Source organism: Oryzias latipes, chromosome 22, assembly GCF_053564925.1.
Source record: "Oryzias latipes strain Hd-rR chromosome 22, Olatipes_Hd-rR_3.1".
Taxonomy (NCBI): domain Eukaryota; kingdom Metazoa; phylum Chordata; class Actinopteri; order Beloniformes; family Adrianichthyidae; genus Oryzias; species Oryzias latipes.
The window spans coordinates 28,859,133-28,882,450 of record NC_136258.1 but is presented as its reverse complement, the minus strand read 5'-3'; the positions used below and the strand labels follow the sequence as shown (position 1 = coordinate 28,882,450).

The window sequence follows — 23,318 nt, the reverse complement described above, 5'->3', positions numbered from 1 at the left end:
TGGTTTGAATTAGAACTTCAAGGAGTCTATTCCAAAAATACTTTTCTTTTTATAAATATAAATGTGAATTTTTGTTTATATTAACTGCAATTCTTGCATCTTCTGTAACTGAGACATTAAAACATTTTATGATCTTTTTTCTAAGATAATTTCTTGAAATTATCTTTGCAGTTAGTTCAGCAAAACAAATCCAACTTTAGATATTTTATTTTATTAAAATACTTTAAATGAAATGTACAAAATAAAATTTCATCAATTTTTCTTTTACATTTTTAAATATTTTTGTATTCTTGCGTCTGTGTTCTAATTAATAGGGATTAATAGTTTCTTTAAAACCATTTAGTGATAAGTTTTTTCCAGACTATTTTCTCTTGTCTATATATAGTTTTTGGCCAAAATTAGCATTAGATTTATTATAAAGTTGAGTCATTACAGATAAATAAGATCTCATGTATAGATTTGTTTTTACTGGTCAATACTGTCTTAAATGTATTTTCTGATATTCTTTTATGAATCCTTTCTTTTTAAAAAATATTTGTATCTGCGTTTTGGTAGTATTCTGTTTGACAGGTCATCTCTGTTCTTCCATAGGTGCCCTGTTAGACGCCTGTAAGAAAAGGGACTACGTGGCAGACCAACAAGTCGAACTGTGACCCGGAAGTGTTCGATCGGCACAAAACAAGCGATGTTTAATTAGCCGGGTCGTTGGTGGTTGTTATCAGCTGACCACCTCCAGATATTTAGGCTTATATTATGAAAAGGTGAACTTGTTCGAAACCATGTTGGGGTAGCAGTGCTTCTCTCTGAGAAGATAAGCAGCGAAACTTCGATATTTATGACGACTGAGTACTGCTCAAGCTAGTTAGCTTAGCCTTCGCAGAGGCTGAAGCGTAGTCGTGAATGTTTAGAGCCGAGTCGGTACCAGGGAACGGTACCGCTTCATATTGGTAACACGCCGCGTTAGTTTGAAAATTAGCGTGCTCCAGTTCGGGGCATGTGGGTAAAGTTGACGTCTTAAAATTCAGACTCAAAGACGGAGGTTGAGTTGGATGGTTAGCTAGCAGTAGATTAGCCGAACAGTCATGGACGATTTCACCTCCATCAGTCTGCTGTCTCTTGCCATGTTGGTGGGATGTTATGTGGCCGGGACGATACCGTTAGCCGTCAACTTCTCAGAGGTAAGTGCGTTTTTGTGAAAAAAGCTGCATTTTTCGAGGCATTTAGTCGCGTTGGAATGCAAGAGACGCCCCCTCGGAGCTCGCGCTCACTGCACGCGGCAGTCTGAGTTGATTCTCATGGACGTCGTCAGACCGCCGCGTGCTGGATGATTGCAGCAGAAAGAAAACAGTAAATGAATGAATACGTTCCCAAATTAACCAACATTTTGTAGTTCAGATAATCCAATCTAGCACTTGAAATGTTACTTGAATATTGATTAAAGCATTTATTTGTGCTATTTTACAGAATCCTTTTTCAGAGAAATTGTCCAAATGTTTAGTAAATAAACAAGAGGGTGACAGAAATGGCTGCATGTGTGTGAGCCTCTTTCTCTTGCATCAATGTTTGTTTATTTACTCTAGAAAACCCATTTATAGGCGGAGGTCGCTGACATCCTTATAACTGCATTTTTCCAGATCTTACACAGACATGATCGCACATCTGAGCAGATTCAAGTTGAAGGGATCTCTCTGGGATTTTACGTATAAGACTAGGAGACATTGAAGTCATATTTGACTCAGTTCCTGCATTTATTAGTTCTTCCCGTTAGCCCAAAGATGAGAGCTAAGATGTGAAGAACCTGGAGGGGAACTGGGCTTTTATCTTAACATGAAGTTTTATCTTAGAAGAACAAACTGTCTGGGTTTGTGGATCTGCTTTGCCTCTTCCTGATTGTGAGGAGTTTAGATAACTTCAATGTTTGATAAGGAAGATTTCTGCAGCCAGAAGAATCCTTTAGGCTGAGGTTTGTATGCAGAGTTTGACATGTGCTGTAGAAGAGTCAGACTTTTCTGCATGTTTTGTTTGGATCCCTGTAGAAAGTCTATTACAGTGTAAGTACATCACCACCATTCATGACTTGCCGTTGAAAAGTGGCTTTATGTTGGTAAATAATCCCTCATATATCGTGGAAACGACAGACGTTTGTTTTTTTTTGTTTCATTTTTTGTTTCATCCATCTTTTCTCGCCGTGGGAAATCTGGAACGGAGACGAGTTTCAGCTCCAACGTCTTCCTCTGTGCTCGCTGGTTTGTGCAGGAGAAGCTGAAGCTGATCACGGTGCTGGGGGCGGGGCTTCTCTGTGGGACGGCGCTCGCTGTCATCATTCCTGAAGGAGTCCACGCGCTTTATGAAGAAATCCTTGAAGGTAAACATCCCATTCAGCTGCTCAGGTCTGGTTGCAGGTTTAAAACCGTTTTAATGGCTTACGGGCATTGAAACTTATTTAGTAGATGCTGTACTTTAGTCTTTTTTCACCTGTCCTTGAACGCTCCATTCTTTATTGGGGGAATAAATCCTTTTTGTCCTTCCGTCAGGTTTGCAGAAACGATGGAAGTTTTAAATTCAGAATATTTTGGGGTTAAAGACTATCGCGTTCCTCAAGCTGATTTCCTGTGAACTCGTGACTCTGCATTAAACGGTGAAAAACTCTGCAGTAGGCCTGCACAATATACCGCAAATTTATCGTTATCGCAATATCCAGCTCTGCAATAGGCATATCGCAAAAGATGGCGAATATCGCAATAAATCGCAAACCCAAAATGTGTTAAAACAATCTTCTAGCAGCTTGAAGCATTTAACGAATCAAATAAATCCCTTTATGCTTTGACCAATCAGATGGACGCCTTCCCGTTGTTGACCAATCAGATGGAGGCCTATTATGTTAGATGTTTGTCCCCTGTGTGAAATGGGAATGATGTTTTTGTTTATTTTTCTATTTGTTTATTTACTGCAAATTATATCGTTATCGCAATATTGATCACTAATATCGCAAGTTTTCCTCATATTGTGCAGCCCTAGTTCATACTAGGTCACGTTTAAGTTGTGGGCCTCTATCTTTTTTCTTCATTGTTCATTTATGTTTTGGCCACAGCTATAGGTCTTAACTTTTTCTCCTTTTTGAAAAAGACTTGGATTTTAAGTTATGTTGACTTATTTAATAACACTTGCAGTAAAATGGAAATGTAGGAGACACCAACCTATTTTATTCCTGGGCATCTATATAAATTTTTTGTAATCATTCATCATAGTTTTGGCAAGTTCTATGGTAAATATATTTTCTTCTTTTTGAATAAAACTTGCACGTTAATTTAAGTTGTGTTGAATTATTTGAATAAAACTCACACTGAAACCAAAATGTATTGGTATTTTTGCTTTTGTATTTTTCCATTTATCGCAAGTCATGCCGTCATCGCAGTTTCAAACACTGATATCGCATATCGCAGATTTTTCTAAAATCGTGCAGGCCTACTCTGCAGCATCTGTGGTTTGACAGCAGACGACCGAGCTGCTGCTGTGAACTCCAAGCAGACAAACCAAACCGGCTTGTCCGCTTCACGTTGGAGGACATTTCTGCTTCGTTCTCCAGAAACGATCGCAGCAAAGACGGCCGAGCCAAAGCGACAAGCTGAAGGTGTTTTATGTGGAAAACCACAGGAAGACCGTTTCTGTCTCCCGCCACCGTCATGTTCTAAGCGTGTAGGAGAATGTTTGGGGAAAATCTCCACAAGCTGCTGCCAGAACGAGCCCAAACCAAACGGGACGAGTTCATAGGCTGAATGAGGGGAACACAGACTCGGGTTGGAGTCTGGAAGGTCCGTTTTTGGTCTCGGTGAGGAAAGAGCCGCTTCTTCACAGTTCTGTTCTGACTGCAGACCAGAACCAGACCTGTTTGATTGGTTCAATCAAGCCAACAAGCTGGAACAGAACCTGTAGAAATGTGCTGCTCCAACCTGATTGACACAACGAACCTGATGGTTCTTTATTTCTGCTTGTGCCGCAGCCTCTGCTTCTCCTCCAGCAATACACTTTTTATCTCCTTGCTTGCTCTCGGGGATCGCCTCCACTTTCTCATCTCTGAATTTTTCCAAAAAGTTCATCATTTATGTAGATTTCCCAACAAATTGAGTGAAGTCCATGTTTACATCTTCTGCTGCGGACAAACGAGTGTTTATTCAGGCAAAGCTGCATTGAAAACCCAGATTTTTTTATTTCATTTTTGCAGGCGCTCACCACAGCCACGGGCAGGCCGGGGTGGTGGACGCGTCCGAGGCGAAGGTGGAGGCGGAGGCAGCTCTGAGCATCAGCGGGAAGCATGAGCACGGCCACGAGCAGCTGCACGCCTGCATCGGCGTCTCCCTGGTCCTCGGCTTCGTCTTCATGCTGCTGGTGGACCAGATAGGCTCCTCCCACGTTCACAACACGGAAGGTGAGCGTCCGGCTGCTCCATCGCAGCAGGTCTGCCGGTTTAGACACCAGACAAAGTGAAGAAAAAATGTTTATTTCTAGACGGTAAAGCTGATTTAATCCCCTATTAGCTGCTGCTGCTGCTATTCTGTCTGACATCACGACTCTGTCTGTGATTCTGTCGAATCGGCTGCGTTTGTTTCTGACCGTGTTGTGATTTCGTTGATGTAGATCCGGAGTCGGCGAGGGCGGCCAGCTCCAAAATCACCACCACTCTGGGTCTGGTGGTCCACGCTGCAGGTTGGTGTCGCACAATGATTCACCTGGAAATGTGTTGTTGTTGTTGAATCATTCAAAGAAATAAAGATTTTTCTGTCCTCTAAACACGGAAAGCTTGAGGCAGCCTTTCAAATTAAAGTAGGAAACATTTCTGTTTTTCATAATAAAATACCCAAAGGTCCAAGGTGGTCCATCCTGGAGAAACTCTGCTTCAGATCTTCTGTTGCTCCTGAACCGGAGCTAAAGTCACCACGCCATCCAGCTGTGCTCCAGAGGAAACTCTGACTGTTTTTACTCAAACGAGCAGCTTTGCTTGCAGCTCTGCTCCTCAGTAGAGGAGAACTGCACCTCCCTCATGAGGAGGAACTGAAGATGCCTCCGCTCCTCCTCCATGTTCTCTGAAACACACAAAGGCGTGAATCTGTTTCCTTCTCCGCTTCCAGCTGACGGCGTGGCGCTGGGGGCCGCCGCCTCCACCTCCCAGACCAGCGTTCAGCTCATCGTCTTTGTGGCCATCATGCTGCACAAGGTAAGAGCGGACCGCAAGACGCTCGTCGCACTGCAAACGGTTTTATTTTTGAGAGGGTTTGAACCTGTGACCTCTGCAGGCTCCCGCCGCCTTCGGCCTGGTTTCCTTCCTGATGCACGCCGGCCTGGAGAGGAACCGAATCCGCAAACACCTGCTGGTTTTCGCGCTGGCCGCCCCCGTCCTCGCCATGCTGACGTTTTTGGGCCTCAGCCAGGTACTGATGGGCAGGAAGCAGCCGTGAGTCGGAAGTTAGGATTATGATCCAGTTCAGGCCGTTCAAAGGGACGCGCTGGATGAAATATTGACAGGAAATATTGGCTCTGCAAAAAGCAGATGAAGGCGGGTATCGAGCGTCCTCGCCTGACGGGTTACCGCCGACAGAAACGCGACTTTAGGTTATATAAAAGGAAACAGGAGGCTTTTATTTTGTACGGTTGAAACATTGAGCTAAACAAGGTCATTTTTTAAAATATATATTTTATGATCTTATCATGGAGGAAAATATATTTTCAAACAGTTGAAGTGCATTTCTTGAATGCAGCTGCATCCATTTGGATGTTTTTCCTTCATTTCTACGATTTAATCTCCTTTTAAAGATGTTTTCTTCAGAATCCTCCAATCTTAGAAAAATCCTTGAAGTATTAAAACGCTCCTAAACAATCCTCTTCTAGCTTCTCAGGGTCTGTTTGTAAAACTAAAGTAGTGTTTGTGTTGAAATAAAGGAAAGACAAAGAAAATTAGGAAATTTAAAAAAAACAACCGAACTAGACTCTTAATGCAAATTTAAAAATATGTTAATGTTTTTATCTTATAATCTAAAAATGTATTTAAAGTGTACATTATTTGATCATTGATATGATTTCTATACGTAGTATTTAACTTTATTTAGCTACTTCTGCATACATCCAGGTGGTTTTTGCCACTATTTGAGTTTTAAAGGCTCTTTCTAACCCAATATTCAGTTATTTTCCAACAGTTTTGGACGCCCCTAGCTAATTTTCCCAGCAGCCCTTGCTGTTGGCACCAGGTTTATTGATTTAGTGCTTTCGTCTCTGCATCTTCTAGTTTGTTCAGCTTCTTCTGGGCCTCCAGTGCAGCTTTTTTCCTCACCGTTTAGCTTCAGCAGCTTTCCAGAAACCTCCATCCTGCTTTCTACATCGCCTCAGGCCTTCAGCTTCTGCTGAAAGCTTCCGACTTTGTTTATTCTTGGTCTAGCTGGTAAACAACACCCCCCCCCCCCCCCCCCCGTCTTGTTTTCTTCACTTCAGAGCAGCAAAGAGGCTCTGTCCAACATCAACGCCACCGGCGTCGCAATGCTTTTCTCCGCTGGAACCTTCCTCTACGTGGCCACGGTCCACGTCCTGCCGGAGGTGGGGGGCCTCGGCCACAGCCATGCCCCCGCCGGAGGGAACGGCGGGAAGGGACTCAGCAAAGTGGAGGTGGGGGCTCTGGTGCTGGGCTGCCTGATCCCCCTGGTTTTGTCCGTCGGCCACCACCACTAGACCGACCTTTGACCTCCTGGAGGTGGAGGAGCAGGCGGAGCCCCTTCAGGACTTTGAAGGAGGCAGCTGCAGATCCTGTGAGGTGGGGAGGGGGTCAGAGCTGCTGACTCAGCATCAGCTCTGTTGTATTTTACTGAGGGGGGAGGGGGGGGTGCAGTGACATTAGATCAGTGATTTTTAAGTCCTGTACAGAATAAACCTGTTTAAGTGCCATACGAGCTAAAAGAGGAGACTGTTCAGAATGTAGCGGACACTCCCATCCTACGGTAAGGGGTGGGGGGGGGGGGGGGGGAGTCCCTGCCCCGCCCCGCCCCGGTTCAAACACCCTCGCTGTCCCACAGATCCGTCTTTTATGAGCTGTTCAAATGTGTACATAGTTTTTCTAAGTGATTGTACTTGCAGGTCTTAAGGGGCGGGGCCGTGTGTGTGTGTGTGTGTGTGGGGGGGGGGGGGTGAAGGGACCATCAGCTCAGGAGCTTACTTCATTCTCATTTGGGTTCTGACCCGCAGTCGGTCAGAACGAGCAATAACAGAGAAGCAAGAAGTGTCTCTCCAGAACCCGCTGGGGCTCAAACGTCCATCTCCTGGTGGCGGGACGCTCCTCCCTCGGCTGTGTTTGACTCCCATGTGCAGCAAACCGAGGTTCACTGGTAGGGTTTCACCTCCAGCAGCAGCAGCAGCGCCGCTGTTTTTACTGTGAGCCTCAGAGGGGGAAGAACGGGAACATCTCTGGATTTTATTTGGACTTCTGTTGAAGATTTAAGAACAACAAGTGCTACAAAAAGTGCTTATTCTGTCTCATCCTGGCTTCACAAAGCCTTCTGCTCAGATTCTAACGGTTTCAATAACAAACAGAATGTGATTTTCATCAACGTTTGCACTTTGACGAGGCGCCTCCACTCTGCCCATTCACTCCACCTGAAGGAGGAGGAGAAATGTCTGTTTTTTCCCCCACTGGAAACCTTCTGTAATCCTTCAGCATTTCTCCAGCTCAGTGGAATCCACAGCTATCTGCTTTTTACCCGAAAATCCCCGTTTCCTCTAGTCTGAACGCCGCGGAGCCTCAAACTGGAACGGAGCCGGTTTGTAATGCGGTTAAGGTTCAGTCGGTCTGTGCGATCCGGTTTCCAGAAAACATGAAATCCTCTTCAGTTTGAGCTCCAACATACAGAAGCTGTTTCTCACTTTAGTCCTTCTGTCTTTTACATTAATTAAAGTGATTTCAAATCAAATCTAAATCACAGCTGTGCTTTGTCGTGATCATTGGATGTGAACCTGACTTTGACCAAAACCTTGTTCAGATTTAAAGCCGTTTTTCAGCCTCTTTTCGTGGATTCATTCATAAAAATCCCTCATCACCCAGTTTCACTTCACTTTCCTTGAGCATTTAAAATCTTCCTGTTTGTGATTCTACATGTGAAAATCAGGAGCGAAGGCCAGTTGTTTTATGGTTGGTGTTTTTTATTTTCCTCACTTTGCCTTATTTAGACTATTTTAAGAGTAAGATGTACAGAATTGTTTCCTGACTAAATTAAAAATGTTGAAGTGTGTCTCTGTGGGTTTAAATTTACACTTCAGCCGAAGATCTTCATCATCACAGCATCTTCCTCACTTTAGGAATCAGATTTCGGGTGACTAAAGTGATGCTCAATGAGTGATGCTTTTGGCCACGCCCCCCTGCAGACTTTGGATCTACACCCGCTTAGTAAAAATAAATAAATCCATCTGTTGGATTCATAAGGCTGCCCTCATTGTTGTTCAATACTGTTTTGTCTCTAAAGTGTTTACCGTTTCCATAGCGACACTGCTTCATTGTTTGGAGATTTAAGTTTAGTGAGTGTAAAAAAAAATATCTTTGTGAAAATTTAGGAGAAGTTTGTAGTTTTTTTAAGCTGCACTCACTGTAGATTGATTCTAAAAACTAATTTCCCTTTAAAAATAGATCAGAAGGTTCGTAGAGTGCACGAAAAACCAGCAGCATTTCAGGAAAAAATGATGGATTTATGGATTCTCCTGCAGGTTTTCTTCATCTGATGGTGAGATGGTGACCGATGACCAACAGGATCTTTGCTCAGTGTGGTCCGTAAATCAGGAGTTTTTGTGACTTTTGTAAGTGAAGATTCAAACTGGCGGCAAAATCTTGCATCTGCAAAAAAGTTGCTGACAATCTCCATGAAGTTTCTCAGGAAAATGTCGTCTTTTTCTGGAGAAACTGAATCATTCTTTAAGGCAAATACTTCTGATATGTGGGAAAAGCTGGATTTTTCAGGAGTTTTTTTAGGATCTAGCAAACGGCACCGTAACGTTTGATGTTTGCAGAGGCGGTCCTGGTTAGTTTGATGCCCTGGGCGAAACACTGGACGGCCCCCTCACCCCCCTTTCCAACTCAAAGCCTGCATACAAACACCAAAACTAAATATTTACATTTATCTTACTTTATTAATCATATAAGTCACATATACTTGTGTAGTTGAATTCACAATTAAGATCCAGTATGTAAGGTAGTTCACACGCATCTGTTTGGGTTTTCTTTTTGAAGGTAAAAATTTCCACATTTTTCTGTTTGTTTTTTTTTCTCTTGAGCTGAAAACAACCCTGACATCAATTATGAATGAATAAATCCACAACCTTGAATAGACTTTTCCTGTCTAAGGTCCTCCTCCTCTGCAGCTGCAAGTTGACCCCCCCCCCCCCCCCCCCCCTGCACTCACCTTTAGCGTAAAATACTGTCATGACAACTAGCTGTCACTGGCAGCAAGTTTACACAATAGCGGGGCGCCGTAGTGCAAATTTCATTCACTTTACGGCAGGGGTGGGTAAACTGCAGCTCCATGTTTGATCCGGCCCACTGAACAATATCAGAGACCCATGTTTTTTATTTTTTTTTATCTGGCCACACGATCAAGACGTGACATTTTCTTCCCCCCCCTGCAGTCTGAGCTCCAACCTGAAACCCTCTAAAGTCTCTGTCAAACAGAACAGAAGACAGTCTTTCCTTTCTACGTCACAGTTCATCTTTCCCGGTTTAGCTCGTTCTTTTAGAGCGATTATGCTGCTTTTTTCTTAAACAGAGCACCCTGTTCTGTGTCCTGATTGGCTGGAGACCCTGTCAATCAATCTCCTCTGTGTCTCTGAACGCTGAGCTTTTCAGACCAGAAATCTTTGAGCGATCAGATCTTTGTTTTTATTCTAAGATCCTGGACCTAATTTCTATGAAGGTTTGAGAATTTAAACAAGAGAGAAAAGGGAGAAAATGTTCATGTCTGTCTGAGGAAAGAGTATTTATGCAGTGAGGAGTTTTCCTGCCATAAACTTCTGTAATCACACTCCGTGGATTTCACAGATCACTGTTATTTGTATAAATGAGGGAACTCTGTCCTGGTGAAAAGGTAACACAGATATATGTGTAGCTGCAGCAGAAGACATAGAAATGTTTTTTCATTATTATTGGATGAGAAACAGACGTACAGCTGTGCAAACTATTAAACGAGTGATGTGCTGCAGCCCTCAAAGTATCTATTAGGATCTTGACGGGTGAGGATACATTATTTATTTATTTTTTATGGATCAGTATATTTTTTCTGAATTTTTGTCTTTGAAAATCATAGGGTGTTATTTGGTCATTGTTTTATTTCATAATGTTGTTTATTTTATTAAAAGGATCAAGAATGAATGATATTCATATAGCACTTTACAACTCCATGAAGGTACCAAAGACCTTCACAATAAAGAAGAGATCTAAAATAGGAACAAAGGTTTTAAACTAAAAATTCTAGAATATTTTATTTTAGAATATAATATTCAATCCAAATGTTTTCATCTACGATCCATGTTCTATCAATCTCACTCCACGCATTTGCTCCTGGTCCGACCCTTCTATATAATTGTAGAACCCAATGTGGCCCACGGGTTAAAATAATTGCCCACCCCTGCTTTACAAGGAAGTGGGCGGTTCTAACTGCGGGCTTTTGGGTGCCCCCTAAAAGATTGCGCCCTGGGCGACCGCCCACATCGCCCATAGAAAAAAAATCGCCGCTGGATGTTTGAACATTGTGTGGATCAGAAAACGTGTAAAAGCTTGAACACCCCCCCCCCCCCCCTGCACTGCAGCTGAGCCGTCAGTATCTTCATAATCTGCAGCCTGTCTGCTGTAAATTAATCAGATACCCGTGACAGTAAAGCTGCGCGTCAGCCCTCCGTCCATCATGCAGCCGTGCATCTGCGCGCATGTCCTGATGCTGGGGGCTCCGGGGCCCTCCTACCTGCCAGCAGCCGGTTGCCTGCGGATGAGTGCAATAATCTGAACGGCGGCTTTTACTGGCTGGACTCTTTATTGACCGGCCTCAGATTTAGCCGCTCATTCCCCCCTCCCTCCGTCATCCTGTTGCCCTGCGGTCTGCCTCCAGCTGATGAGCGCATTGGCAGCTGCATCATTCCACCCTGCTGACTTATTGGGATTTGTTTTTTCTGCTGCCTGCTGCCCCTCGGGGTGCGTTGTGAGGCGTTGCTGGACTTTTTAAAACATTTTTTATTGACCGACTGGGGGGAATCCAGCAGGATGTTCTCATCTTCATCCAGAAACTCCCTGCTGTCGCCCTGGTCGTCCATGGAGCAGACGGACTCTGAGGTTCTGGACATCAGCACCAAGGTGCAGCTGCACGGCGTGCTGTGGAAGAGGCCCTTCGGACGACCCTCAGCCAAGTGGTCCCGCAGGTGAGGAGGAGGAGGACGAAGGGTCACCTCTGACCCTTCTGCTCCTGTTTGTGTTGTTCTAAATTTTAAAAAAGCAGCTCAAGTTGGAAGAAATACTTTAGAAAATTCAGAAATGTCTTTTCACTTCTGCTCTACAAAATCAGAGTTTAAGTTCTTCAGGACAAGAAAAGTACACATTTACTTCTTTACTCCTGTAGCATTTTCAAAAATCTAAACGTGGATCATTTGTTGTTGCAGAAGTTGTGCAAAAAATAAAACAATTTTCTTATGTTTCACAAATGATCCCAATAAATGTAGATATGAATTAAATGAATTTGCTCTGAGATGCAAAGCAGCAGTGAAGATGTTTGGAAATATTTTTTTCAAATGTTTTCTGAAAAAAGAAAAATCAAACCTCAGTCTTTCTATGTTGTTTTTAAAGGGAACGTTTGTATTTCTATAAACATATGTTTAGTCTCAGTCCCAAACTAAAAGGTTTTATTTTCAGAAAGTGACTGAAATTATGCTAAAACTGTTTAATTCCAATTTTTATTTAACATCTTTTTCTTTTTTCTTTTCTTGGAGTAAATTTGTAGCAGCTTAAATAAATTGGTTATTTCTAGAATTCCTCTTTTGAATCAGGAAAATTTAGATTTTACCGACCTGCAGGAAGATTTTTTTTTCTCTCCACAAAAAGAGGCGGAGCTACTCCATCTCCCTGCTTTACCTGGAACAGGTGTGTTCAGTCAATCTCAACCTGATGGAGTTTCTCCAACTGCTCCCATCTGAGCGTTTTGTTGAGATTTCCTGAAGTTTTCAGACGTGAAGTTCATGCAGAACGAAAAAAAAGGTTTTGTGTCAAATTCAAACTGTTAAAACTGGGGGTGCGTGGTGGGGGGGTGGGGTGGTGGTCTGGCTTGGCTTGGGGGGATGGTCCCTTTGCCTGTGCTGGGGGGGGTTGGCGGGGGGCGCTGCTCGGGGGGGGGGGGGGGGGCCAGCGGCGCTGGATGGGCTTCCCACCTACACCTGGGGCTGGGATCGGCCCTTCCCTGGCTCTGGGGCGGGACGGGACAACCCTCTTGGGGCCCCCGGTCGCTCTGGGTGTCATCCGCTTTGGCTGCGGGGTCTGGGGGGGGGTCTTGTCGGCCCTGCCTTGTGGGGGGGCATTCTGGGGGGGGGGGGGCACTATTGGTACGGGGCAGGGGGGGTTGACGGGTCGGGGTCTCCGCTGAGGCCATCGGCGGTTTCCCCGGCCGGTCGGCTGCCTCGGTCCCGTCGAGGCCTGACCAGAGCTCTTCTAGGGCCGGCGTTTGGGGGTGGGGGCCTGGGCTTGCTCCGGGGGGGGGGCAACGCTTTCTGGCTCCTCTCTCTCTGTGTGGGGGGGGTGGTGCTGGGCCTGGGGTGTCGGCGCCTCCGGGGGTGGGCCCCCTGGGCTGGGTGGGCCTGGCCCCCTTGCTGGGGGGGGGGGGGGGGGGGGACAGCTGTTTGACCACCGGGGGACAGTCTACCAGCTGTCCCCAACTTACCCCCTTCCTCATATAACCTCATAATAGGGTGAGGGGGTGGTGGGCTTAGCCTGCGATGAGCCTTGGGGGGGGGGGTTTACTAGGCAGTGGCCCCCCTCCTATGGTTGCCGTATGGAGTGGGCCCCCCCTCTTTCGGTTTTATTTGCACCTTAGACATGTAGGGCCCTTGGTAGGGGGGGTGCTTGGACATCACTGCCAGCAAGCAGCGGATGTCCTCCTAGCACCCTACCCGCCAATTTTAACCACACCTTAGACATTTAGGGTCCCTTGGTGGGGAGGGTGAGGGGACGTCACTGTGAGTAATCAGGAGATGTCCCCTCAGTGCCCTACCCGCCAATTTTAACTGCACCCCCCTTAGCACACACACCCCTCCCCCCTCAATATATACATTCCAACATAAACACACACACATGCACACACACACCCTCTCAAACACACATACACGCACACACATTTTGCAAGGAAGGTGGGACCTAGGACCATCTGTCCCCTGCCTCTTCCCTGGTGGGGGGTACGGGCCCCTTTGCGACGGCGGCCGTGTCCCCGGGGTGCCGGCTTCCTGGGCCCGGCGGTGCTCTCTCCGCGCGGCGGGGGGGTTCACATTACATCTGAGCCGGGAGTGTTCGTGTCCCTGGGGGGTGGGTTCTGGTCCTTGCTCCTGAGCGCTGGGCCCCGCCAAATTTCCAACTGTGGCCGAGCCTGGTCGGGCCATATTTACAACACCCCATGTGGGCCCTCTTTTTTTCCCCGGGGTTCCCCCCTCTTGGGCGGGGGCGGCGGGCCCCTGCCTCGCTCCTCCCTGGACCAACAGTGGGCCGGGCGGATGGCTGCCTGGAGTGCGGAGCGGGTCTCCCTTGGGGGGTCCTGGCTCGTACCTGGGGTTGGGGCGGGGGGATGCCCGGAAGTCCTGGGTGGTGGTGGGGTGCTCGTCTGGGGCTGTGGGCGTCCTTCTCCGGTGGGGCCCTGCGTTGGGTTCTCCCGGCGCGGCGGGGGGGCTGCTCTCCTGGTTGGGCTGGGGCGGCGCTCTCTCTCCCTCCGTGCCTCCCTGCTCTCTGGCTCTGGGGGCCTTGCGGCGGTCCTGCTGGCCCTGGCCTGGGTGGCGGGCTTGGTCGCCCGGGCGGCGGTTGTTCCCTGCCGGTTCCCGTGTGGCGTTGGGGGGATTCCGGCTGCCGCTGCTGCTGCGGTGGGGGTCTTGGGGTGGGGATGGCTGGGCACTCTCCCTCCTTCTTTCCACGTTCCACCATCCATTTTAGAAGAACATAAACACTCACCTGAGCACAGGTGTTAGCTCACCTTTGCACTAACAGTTTGCATGACTGAATGACTGAAATATTTCACACTAGTTGGTTTTAAGGCATAAGTATGCGTGTGAACACTATCTGTTTTGTATACATATCGACAGGTGGACATTTTTTGCAGCTAGCAGGTGTGTTTATAACATTTGAGTGTGTGTGTGGACAGGCTCCGCCCTTATTGTACTACATTTGAACCTTACCATAATGATTAACAACCAGTAAACCTGTTGCTTTATGCTGCTTCATGGTCTTATCCCCCTTCCCCTCCTATTATCATCCCCTACCCCCCCTCTCTCTATCGTCCCTCTCTCTTCTTCCCCTCTTTCCTTTTCCGTCCGGTCCAACACCAAAGATTTTCAGACATGATTGAAATTAATAAAGTTTGGCCTCAATTACAAAAGGGGTTTATTCAGACATACCTTTGGTTTGTCTGAAGATTAATAACCCCTCTTGTTAAAGTAAAATATGTCCAACACAAGAGGCCCTCAGCTCTCATCTGTCTGCCCAGCTGTTGGACAGGACAAGTTAAAAAAAAAAAAAACAAACTGTAAAATCTTGTTAAAATATTTCTGAAAATCAAATAGGAAGTTCTGCAGCTCTGCTCTTCGTTTGTTGAAGTGTTTTAGTGCAGGAACATTGTGGATATTCAAGATTTGTGTCTGTACGACATTTTTTCATGGTGACTAAATGGAAAAACTAGGATCTATCAGGCAGGAAAGCTCCTTTTCTGCGGCGGGTTCCTCTCAGCTCACTGCAGCTCCTGTTGTCTTCCTCGGTACAAAGATTCTTCATCATCAAAGACAGCTTCTTGCTCTATTATGGAGAGAATGAGAAGAAAAGCTTTGAAAGCAACAGGTTCTTCAACATCCACCCAAAGGTGAGGAGCAGCATTTACATGTTCTGAGAAGGAGTGAAGGTTCAGGTGAAGAAGAGCTGTCTGTCTGTGCGTCTCAGGGCGTCATTCCTCTGGGAGGATGCGTGGTGACTGCAAACGAGGACATGGGCATGCCCTTCGCCATCGTCGTCAACCTGGAGGATTTCACGGTGAGACGGCGTCATTTTAGGGCTGGAGCTCCAGGCGGATGTTTATTGGTAGCAGTGAGGAAAGTCTGAGAGCTGCAGCATCAGTTGGTGTCCAAACGGCATAAAGGTATGGAAGCAGGTCTGTAGCATGATTACAAAAAATAGTCATTACCAGAAATGCGTTTAAATTTTTTTTAAATGAAGCTGCATTATTAAGGGCCTGTTCGCCCATAATCTTTTATTTCCGTGAGGTCAGTGCTTTTATCTTGGCTGCAAGGACCCGGAAGAAGGGTTAGCATTAGGCTAATACGTGCTAACAACATTTAGCCGTGGATGAACTTAAACTCAGCGCAGGCAATGACGCAATGTGCATCTTGAATGTAAATATGTGGGAATAACTGGAAACACAAATTCACATGATTGTTTACACGGTTTCTCGGGTCTGCGTAGCAGCATTTCCGCCTTCTGCGGTCCGGAGCACACAGCGTAACAAGGCACCCTCCCCCGCCCGCTAACACGATGCTACGAGGCTATCTGCACTGCTACTAGACATGTCGTTGTCTCTTAGCAGACGGCCTGGAAATGCTAACTGGAATTGAGTAATGTGACACTTTTCGCACCGTGGAATGTAAAACACGAAAATTCAATCCCTTCTTAGCATTCTTGCTGTCGCAGAATAAGCATTTTTTAAGAAGAAAATGAAAAAGCACTTTGCAGGATTGTTTTTTTTCTTTTTCTTTTTAAGTCAATTGAAAAAAAGCATTTCTGTTCATCCATTTTAATTGTCAAATTACAAATTGAAGTTTGCTACACATTTACTCAGGAACTTTTTGAACATGAAATGTCAAATACTATTTTCTTTATCATTTGAATGAAGTGACAGAATGAGCAGTGTTGAAAAAGGAAAAGAAAAAACGGTTTGGCTGATTGATTTTTCTTTTTAATTTTGAGTCAACGAACGCAGCTTCATTTTAAAAAGGAAAAATCATTTCTGGTATTGAATTTTATTTTTCATCATGCTGCAGAAACGCTTCCATAAAAAGGTGGAGCTTCTGTTCTGTTTTGTTATCTGCTCCTGTCACTCTAGTAAAAGTTCCAATCTGTAAATATTGCATAAACGTCACGTTTCTCCATTGGAAATGCTTTTCTTTGCTACACGGAGACCACAGCGAACATCTGTGCCTCTGCAGGGAGCCGTCGTCCTGGCCGCTGAATCTGAGGCGGAGCAGCTCCAGTGGATGGAGATGCTGCAGGAGTCGGGGAAAGTGTAAGGAACCGGGGTTCAGAATGTGGTTCCTGCCGGTAGGGCACAAATGACCCCGCCGATGTTCTGCATCCTGACAGAACCTGGAAGAACGCCCAACTTGGGGAGGCCATGATCGAGAGTCTGGAGGCGCAGGGCCTCCAGCTGGCCAAGGAGAAGCAGGAGTACCTGGGTAAGCATGAGAAAAAGTCCTGTGAATGGAAAGAGGTGGAGGAATCAGCGCTGGTGGTTTTCTTTAGATAAACTGATGGAGGAGACGGAGGAGCTCAGCCACCAGAGAGCCCAAAGAGAGGTGAGAGTTTGTTCAGCTGATTCAGGGGAGGGAAGAAAGGTCATCTAAGTGGGAGTTTGTGTCTGCAGGAGCTGGAGCGTCTCAACCAGGTGCTCGAGGAGGAGAAGATGAAGTTTGAGGAGGTGGTGCTGGAGCTGAAGGCAGAGCAGGAGCAGATTAAACTGTACGGGCCTCAGGTGCTCTCAGGTAGACGGGTGCCAACGCCGGGTCTCAACATGTGCCGTGTCCGCCTGCAGGGACCTGGACGGCACGGCCCAGTCCCTGACGGTGGTGGAGCGGGAAAAGGAGGAGCTGAGCAGCTTAACGGTGTCACTGCAGAGATCCATCCAGGTACTGCAGCAGGAAAACACGCCACGCTCCAAAACGGGAACATTTTAGGCTCGCACTTCCCTTGAGGCTCGTACGGCCACCTCATGGAAATGGAACGTACCATTGTTGTGCGTGTGGCAGGGTAATAGCAAGGGTAATAGAAGTTACACGCACTTTTGACGTACAGGTGGCGCTGCCGTACGGCGTCCTTACGCCACGGTGTGCACGTGATGCGTAAACGCCTGTAGGATGTCCACACTATGCCCTGATTGTGTAATTGTTCTCATTTCTAACAGTCAGGCTGCAGCCAGGAGCGCGCACGGATCACATGAACTGCGCTAACGGGCTCCTTGCACAGTCCGCAGGATTTCGGGGGTTAAAAACGGAAAAATCTGTACGACACGCCTGCATGGAAAAGAAACGTGCACGAACATTTTCTCTGTTTACTGAGCGCTCGACAACCTTTCATGGGGGTCACCTGTGTGCCCCGTACAGGTTTGACCATTTTACACCGGCAGACAGCTTTAGCCTGGATCCACATGTACATGAAGATGGCATGTTCCATTTTTCATGGTGGCCGAACTGAAACCAAACCCAAGCCCAAAAAACTACAGCGTCCACGCAGGTCAACCTCCATACGAGTCCACGTGACGAAAGCTTAAGGCATCTTCTGTCTTCTCCCAGAATTGTCTCATTTTTGGACACCCAGAAAACACGCATGTGGTCACCAACCATGTCCCAGTGTCTCCAGACATTTTCCAGAGTTTCTCATCTATAAAAAGGCTTCTGTGATTATCTGACATGTAGGGTGTGATCTGCATGATCCTCCTGACTACCACAAAACTACAATTCCCAGAGCCCCGCCCCTGCACGTTTAAAGCCGTTAAAAAAGCCTCACATGTCCTCCGTAGATCCCAAAAGGAGTTTATTCAGGAGTATGCAGTGGTTGGAGATGTTCAGAAATGTTCTCTACAAAGCTTTATTTCTGCTAGTCAGGGGTTTCTCTGTCTCTTGGGCACCACAGATATTCATGTCTTTGCTGGAACTGGATTTCCAGACAGATTTACAAAATAAGACTGAATGTTGGTTGGTTTCCTCCTGATCAAACCCCTCTCTGGATGTTTGTTACGTCATTTCTGACCTGTAGGTGTGCAAACGCGTCCTTTGGCGTATCGAGAACGGTTCTGAGAATGATTTTGGGGTCTGTCCACAGAACAGCTGATGTGACAAAAACAACTTCGGCTTTATTAACTTCTGGACTCGAAGGCCGCGCTTAAGTGGGGTCTGAGTACCAACCAAAACCTACAGCCATGATGCTCCCTCTGCCGTGCTTCAGACCTGAGGGAATTTTTTTAAAACCTGAACATCTTTTTAAAAGATTTGCAAAAAACAGAAGTGAACCTAAAGAAAATGTGGTCAAAGTCCTGCATGAGTTTTGCTGGTAAACCTTTACACATCCTCTTTAAAATCTTGAACAGCCTCCATGCAGACTAAAACCTTTGTGATCAATAACGTTGAAGCAGCACCGGGATCTCTCCTGCTTTGGTGCACTAAGGATCTGTCCCAGGAGAAGCGGCGCCGGCTGGAGCTTCTGGCAGAGAAGGAGAAGGAGGAAGAAGAGGAGGAGGAGAAGGAGGAGGCGGCCCCGGCTGCTCGGGAGGAGAAGCAGGAGGAGCGTGGAGGTGGAGAGCAGCTGGACCTGCTGCAGGATCTGCGTCACATCGAGGAGCAGATGAGGATCCTGCTGAAGGAGAAGGAGCAGGCCGACGAGAAGTGAGTTTCACTGCTACAGTCACGAGGACATTAGCTGCACCTTCCTCTAATGGTGCAGAGAACGGCTCTGGAAATGTGTATTGATCAGGGAACAACCAGCTCATTATGGGATGGCAGTGTGTTATAGGCTGTTGGTATTGACTGTTGAAGCACTAAAGCTTGGTCACTAGAAACAGACTTAATGCACGAGAGGAGCCTCCTCTTCCTCGCACACCATCACATGTCTGTTCAGTGCTTTGCATTTTTTATGTTTTACAGTGTTACAATGTCAAAGATCAAAGGTTTGAGGCTAAACAACCAATTAACTTTTATTTTTCTGATGAACAATAATGTGGAAAAGTTCAAAGGAAGTGAGAGGAACCATCTGTCAAACACCTGTGATGCATTTTTGGAAGCTTCCACTCTAAAAAAACCCTTGTTCTTTTATCTTCTGCGGATCCTCGTTCTGTTTCATCGCCCAGTTTCCCATCATCCATCTGTTTACTCTCTCCCTCTAGCTTACAGCCCCTCCCACCCCAAACTAACTTAACCAAGATGGCGAGCAATCTCGGAGCTATCCAGCCGTCCAGTTCTGATCCAGATTCCAGCTCAGATGAGGAAAACAAAGACGTTCATTGATCTGTTTATCTGCAGCAGAAAGGGGCGGAGCTGGGAGCCTGTAGCCCCGCCCAGCGTGGTTACTACGTCACAAATACAATCTTTTTCAAACGGCATTTTTTGTACTAAATCATTTTATCTAGAAATGTCTTCCGTCATCAGAAAAATGTCACAAGAACCCCATTTTCATTGGAGTGGGTCTTTAAAGTTCCACAGCCCAAACCCTCATTCCTCCTCTGCCGTGCTTGATAGTTTGTGCTCCGATTGAGGTTGTGATCAAACGTCAACAGGTTTCTGTTTTCTGCTGAAGGAAGGATCTTCAGTTGTTTCTGTCTTTTGTCGTGTCGGTCCAGAATTAGGGACAAAACACGAATTTAACCCGGGACAAACTGTCCCTTCATCAGCCTCTGCAGTCTGAGGCCTGCAGAGGCTGAGATGAAGGCCTGAGGTTTGTCATCTTCTTCGGATTAGAGCTTTTCCTGGAGCTCCTAGCATTTATGAATCTTTCTTTTCATAATAGTTTACTCTTTAATCCAGCATGCAGATTGTTTTCACTTCCTATCTTAAGTGTTTATTAACGATACAACAATTCGCTTTTCCCACGATTTGGTTTAATATGTTTATGTTTTATGAAACAACATAAAACTTAAAATTCAGAACATTCTATTATGTGTTAATAAGTAATTCAATTCAATTCAATTTTATTTGTATAGCCCAAAATCACAACAACAGTCGTCTCGATGGGCTTCGAAGTAAAACATGAAATCAAAAGGATCACGAATACAAAGAGTTCAATAGGAAAATACTAAAATGAACTAACAAACTGACTAAGCTATACTGGCATCCCTGCCCTTAGACCCCCCTTCTGTATGTAATGATGAAGAAAAACCTTTCAGTTGGATTATATTATACCTGCTGTAATGTCAACTATGAAGTCGGTACACTTAATCCTTGTTGTTTAGAAATATTTCACTTTGCTTTGAATAATAATTCCAGAATTACAAAATACTAATTATTTAAAGTTAAAGTACAAGTAAAAAAAAGTAAAAGTAAAAATGCGTAAATATAGATGTTAAATCTTTGTATTTAAATCTAAACCTGAAAAGTCCAGATTTAGACGAGAAAAACAAACAAAAACATAATCAGACGCGTTCGTCTGCAAAAGGATAATTATCCAAAACTTTAACTAACTTTAAAAAACAAACAAAAATCAACATATATTTCTTATATGTTTAAAACCTTCTGTTATAAAATGAGATTATTTATTATTATTCAAAATATCAACCACATTTAGCATGAATGACTGAGCTTCAATATTTACTTCTGTAATCAATTATAAAAAAAGTTGGAGATCCATAAACTCAAATATTGAGTCTTAAATGTAAAAACACATTTTTTTTTTTAAGAACACGACCTTTTATTTTTTCTGGGAACCTGACAGACAAAAATAAATCAGAACAAACAGAAATACATTTCTTCGGCGTTTGCTTTGATCTGACAGGCTTTTCTCCGGCCTCCTGTCAGTGTAGATGTGAGGATGTGTTCTTCAACCACCTGGTTCTCCTTCAGGCTCCTGGACAACGAGCAGCGCGCCGAGGTTCTGCAGCAGGAGAGGGAGTTCTACTCCAGCCAGGCCCGGGTTCTGCAGCAGTCGCTCTCCCAGCTCTCTGTGGACAAACTGCAGACTGAAGCCGAGCTGCAGGTAGGATGACTCGGCGGCTTCCGCCTGCACTGACTCAGCTAAAAACAAACAAACTCAGAGTTGCTGCACCTTTAGGAGCAGATTTCAATTTCACCCCTTTGGTGGGCCTTTTGTCTTCTTTTGACAGTAAAAGTACCATAAAATATATTTTAAAAAAAGACTAAACTGAATAAAAAAGTATGTAAGGTTCTGGCAAAAGAAGAAAAAATAAATTTCACATATACATGAAATTCTATGAGATATTTCTTGAAATATATACTTTAACATCTGGATCTTAATTTAGGCGGAGATTGAGTCTCGTGTGGAGCTGGAGCGGCGGCTGAAGCAGGCGGAGGAGGCTCTGCAGGACCTGGAGAAAGGTCTGGACTGTCTGGAAAGAAGCAAAGAGCGAGACGAGAAGATGAAGGGCGACGTGACGCAGCTGAGGAGTGAGTTCACCCCACCTTAGTGTCAGCTGACCCTCGGCTGGACAGCATTCACTGAGCCGCCCGTTTCTCCAGAGTTCTTCGAGGAATGCATCTGCGCAGCAGAAATTGAGGCCAAGCTGCCCGCCATCATGAAGAACGCCGTGTACCTGCATAAAGCGGCAGCACGCCGGATCAAGAGCTGCAGGATCCAGAGGAGAGCCTCCAGACGGCACTGGTGTATGTCTCAATGAACACGCTCACCTGCAGACGCACAGGCTCACCCGCAGACGCACAGGCTCACCTGCAGACGCACAGGCTCACCTGCAGACGCACAGGCTCACCTGCAGACGCACAGGCTCACCTGCAGACGCACAGGCTCACCTGCAGACAGCATGTTAATCTGTAATCTGGAGTAATCTGGGGTTCAGTGTTTTGCTCACGAAGACTTTCAAAAAGTAGTTGGGTAAAGTGGGAATGGAACCTGCAGCCTTCTGGTCAGACGTTGACCACTCTACCCTCTGCACCACAGCCTCAACCTGTAATATCTTTAGGGATCTTTGATTCTTTTTTTTCTGTTGTATCATACTCGGTCTCTCTTCTCATTTTTTGCTCTTCATCACTTCAAGTTGAACCATCTTCATCATTTGTGTTCTTCTTTGATCTTTCAAGTGAAACAGTCGAAGTCCTTCGCCGTCCCCGGCTCTGATGACGGCAGCATGGAGGAGCTGCGGGCCACGGCGCGCCGCCTGACCTCCGACAGCAGCTTTAGAGAGAGCGTGTACAAGATCATCACCCGCAAGGACGCCGCCGCCAGCAAGAGCCAGGAGTGAGGGGAGGAGCAGCAGGTAAAGAGGAGAAGTCCATTCTTCTTCTACCTGAGAGGTCTTCCTCCCAAACCCATCAGCACACGAAGCTGAAGCTTTCTGAGCACTAAAGAATTTTTGTTTGACTCTCAGTTTAGGGAAACAAGTCTTCCGGAAAATGTAAAAAATGTGACAATAAACTCTGTGAAAACGTAAATCCAGGAGACCTTTAATCATTTCTGCTTCTTTTCAGCCCAGAAGCCTCAGGGAAGGAGTTTGATCTGTTTGTTACCAGATTAGCAGCAAGCAGTGACATTAAGAGGAAATAAGTCTCTTCTCAGATGAAGAGTAAAAAAAAGTTTAATATTCCTTCTCCAGTCACATGGATTTAAAAGTTCAAGAATAATTCTTATAAAATAAGGAGAAAACTTTATTCAAATTCTGTTTTACCACAGAACTTAGTAGGTTTTTTAAATAGTGTTATAGAGTCGGGGCAAAAAACAAAATAAAGATAAGATTTTCCGGTTTTAGGCCTCAGAAAATTCAGCTTTTTACATTTAAAGTCAAAGGTCTTTCCAATTTTGTTTAATAAAAAGGGGATTCAGCCTCCTTGAGTTTTATTTGAAAATGCTTGGGAATAGAAGGTGTTAGAAAACAAAATCAAAACTTGTCGGGTAAATTCACCAAACAACCACAAGTAGCTTCAAGTTAATTCACTCCAGTGTAAATATTACTTAAAGCCACAAGTGGCGTTGTATGGCTCGCAGGTGCTACCCACCGTCCCCGCCCCCAAAGCAGCGGCTGCACGCCCCTCCCACTCCCCCCTTACCATCCCGATCAGAGCTGCATGTGACAAATTCATGAATTCATGGTTTTATCTCCATAGCAACCATTTTATTTTTTGGACGCCTGGACATGACA

At 45.6% G+C, this 23,318-nt stretch overlaps 2 protein-coding genes across 3 annotated transcripts; both read left to right on the top strand.

Moving 5' to 3' along the window:
- Positions 1-644: 644 nt before the first annotated feature.
- slc39a9 (solute carrier family 39 member 9) lies at positions 645-8,264 on the top strand. The gene is made up of 7 exons (XM_023951689.2): positions 645-1,178; positions 2,257-2,365; positions 4,223-4,426; positions 4,636-4,704; positions 5,127-5,212; positions 5,292-5,426; positions 6,481-8,264. The coding sequence occupies exons 1-7, from the start codon at positions 1,083-1,085 to the stop codon at positions 6,712-6,714; spliced, it is 933 nt and encodes a 310-aa protein (XP_023807457.1). The 5' UTR covers positions 645-1,082; the 3' UTR covers positions 6,715-8,264.
- On the top strand, positions 6,670-22,614 carry plekhd1 (pleckstrin homology domain containing, family D (with coiled-coil domains) member 1). 2 transcript variants are annotated; one of them, XM_078941190.1, is made up of 14 exons: positions 6,670-6,796; positions 11,293-11,427; positions 15,011-15,104; positions 15,182-15,271; positions 16,441-16,517; positions 16,595-16,686; positions 16,754-16,806; positions 16,875-16,969; positions 17,043-17,136; positions 18,671-18,888; positions 21,055-21,187; positions 21,471-21,615; positions 21,688-21,831; positions 22,264-22,614. In XM_078941190.1, exons 2-14 carry the CDS (start codon positions 11,321-11,323, stop codon positions 22,422-22,424), a joined length of 1,503 nt encoding a protein of 500 aa, XP_078797316.1. In that variant the 5' UTR covers positions 6,670-6,796; positions 11,293-11,320; the 3' UTR covers positions 22,425-22,614. The 2 variants fall into 2 exon arrangements, with proteins under 2 accessions (XP_078797316.1, XP_004082142.1); XM_004082094.5 differs by lacking the exon at positions 6,670-6,796 and having other exon boundaries at positions 11,138-11,427.
- The last annotated feature ends 704 nt before the right edge of the window (positions 22,615-23,318 follow it).

Excerpts from the sequence above, each read along its gene's own strand:
- slc39a9 (XM_023951689.2), top strand. The coding sequence starts at position 1,083 with ATGGACGATTTCACCTCCATCAGTCTGCTGTCTCTTGCCATGTTGGTG. Across the intron at positions 4,427-4,635 it reads CCACGTTCACAACACGGAAG|ATCCGGAGTCGGCGAGGGCG; the intron begins GTGAGCGTCCGG and ends TCGTTGATGTAG. Across the intron at positions 4,705-5,126 it reads TCTGGTGGTCCACGCTGCAG|CTGACGGCGTGGCGCTGGGG; the intron begins GTTGGTGTCGCA and ends CTCCGCTTCCAG.
- plekhd1 (XM_004082094.5), top strand. The coding sequence starts at position 11,273 with ATGTTCTCATCTTCATCCAGAAACTCCCTGCTGTCGCCCTGGTCGTCC. Across the intron at positions 15,272-16,440 it reads TCAACCTGGAGGATTTCACG|GGAGCCGTCGTCCTGGCCGC; the intron begins GTGAGACGGCGT and ends GTGCCTCTGCAG. Across the intron at positions 18,889-21,054 it reads AAGGAGCAGGCCGACGAGAA|GCTCCTGGACAACGAGCAGC; the intron begins GTGAGTTTCACT and ends GTTCTCCTTCAG.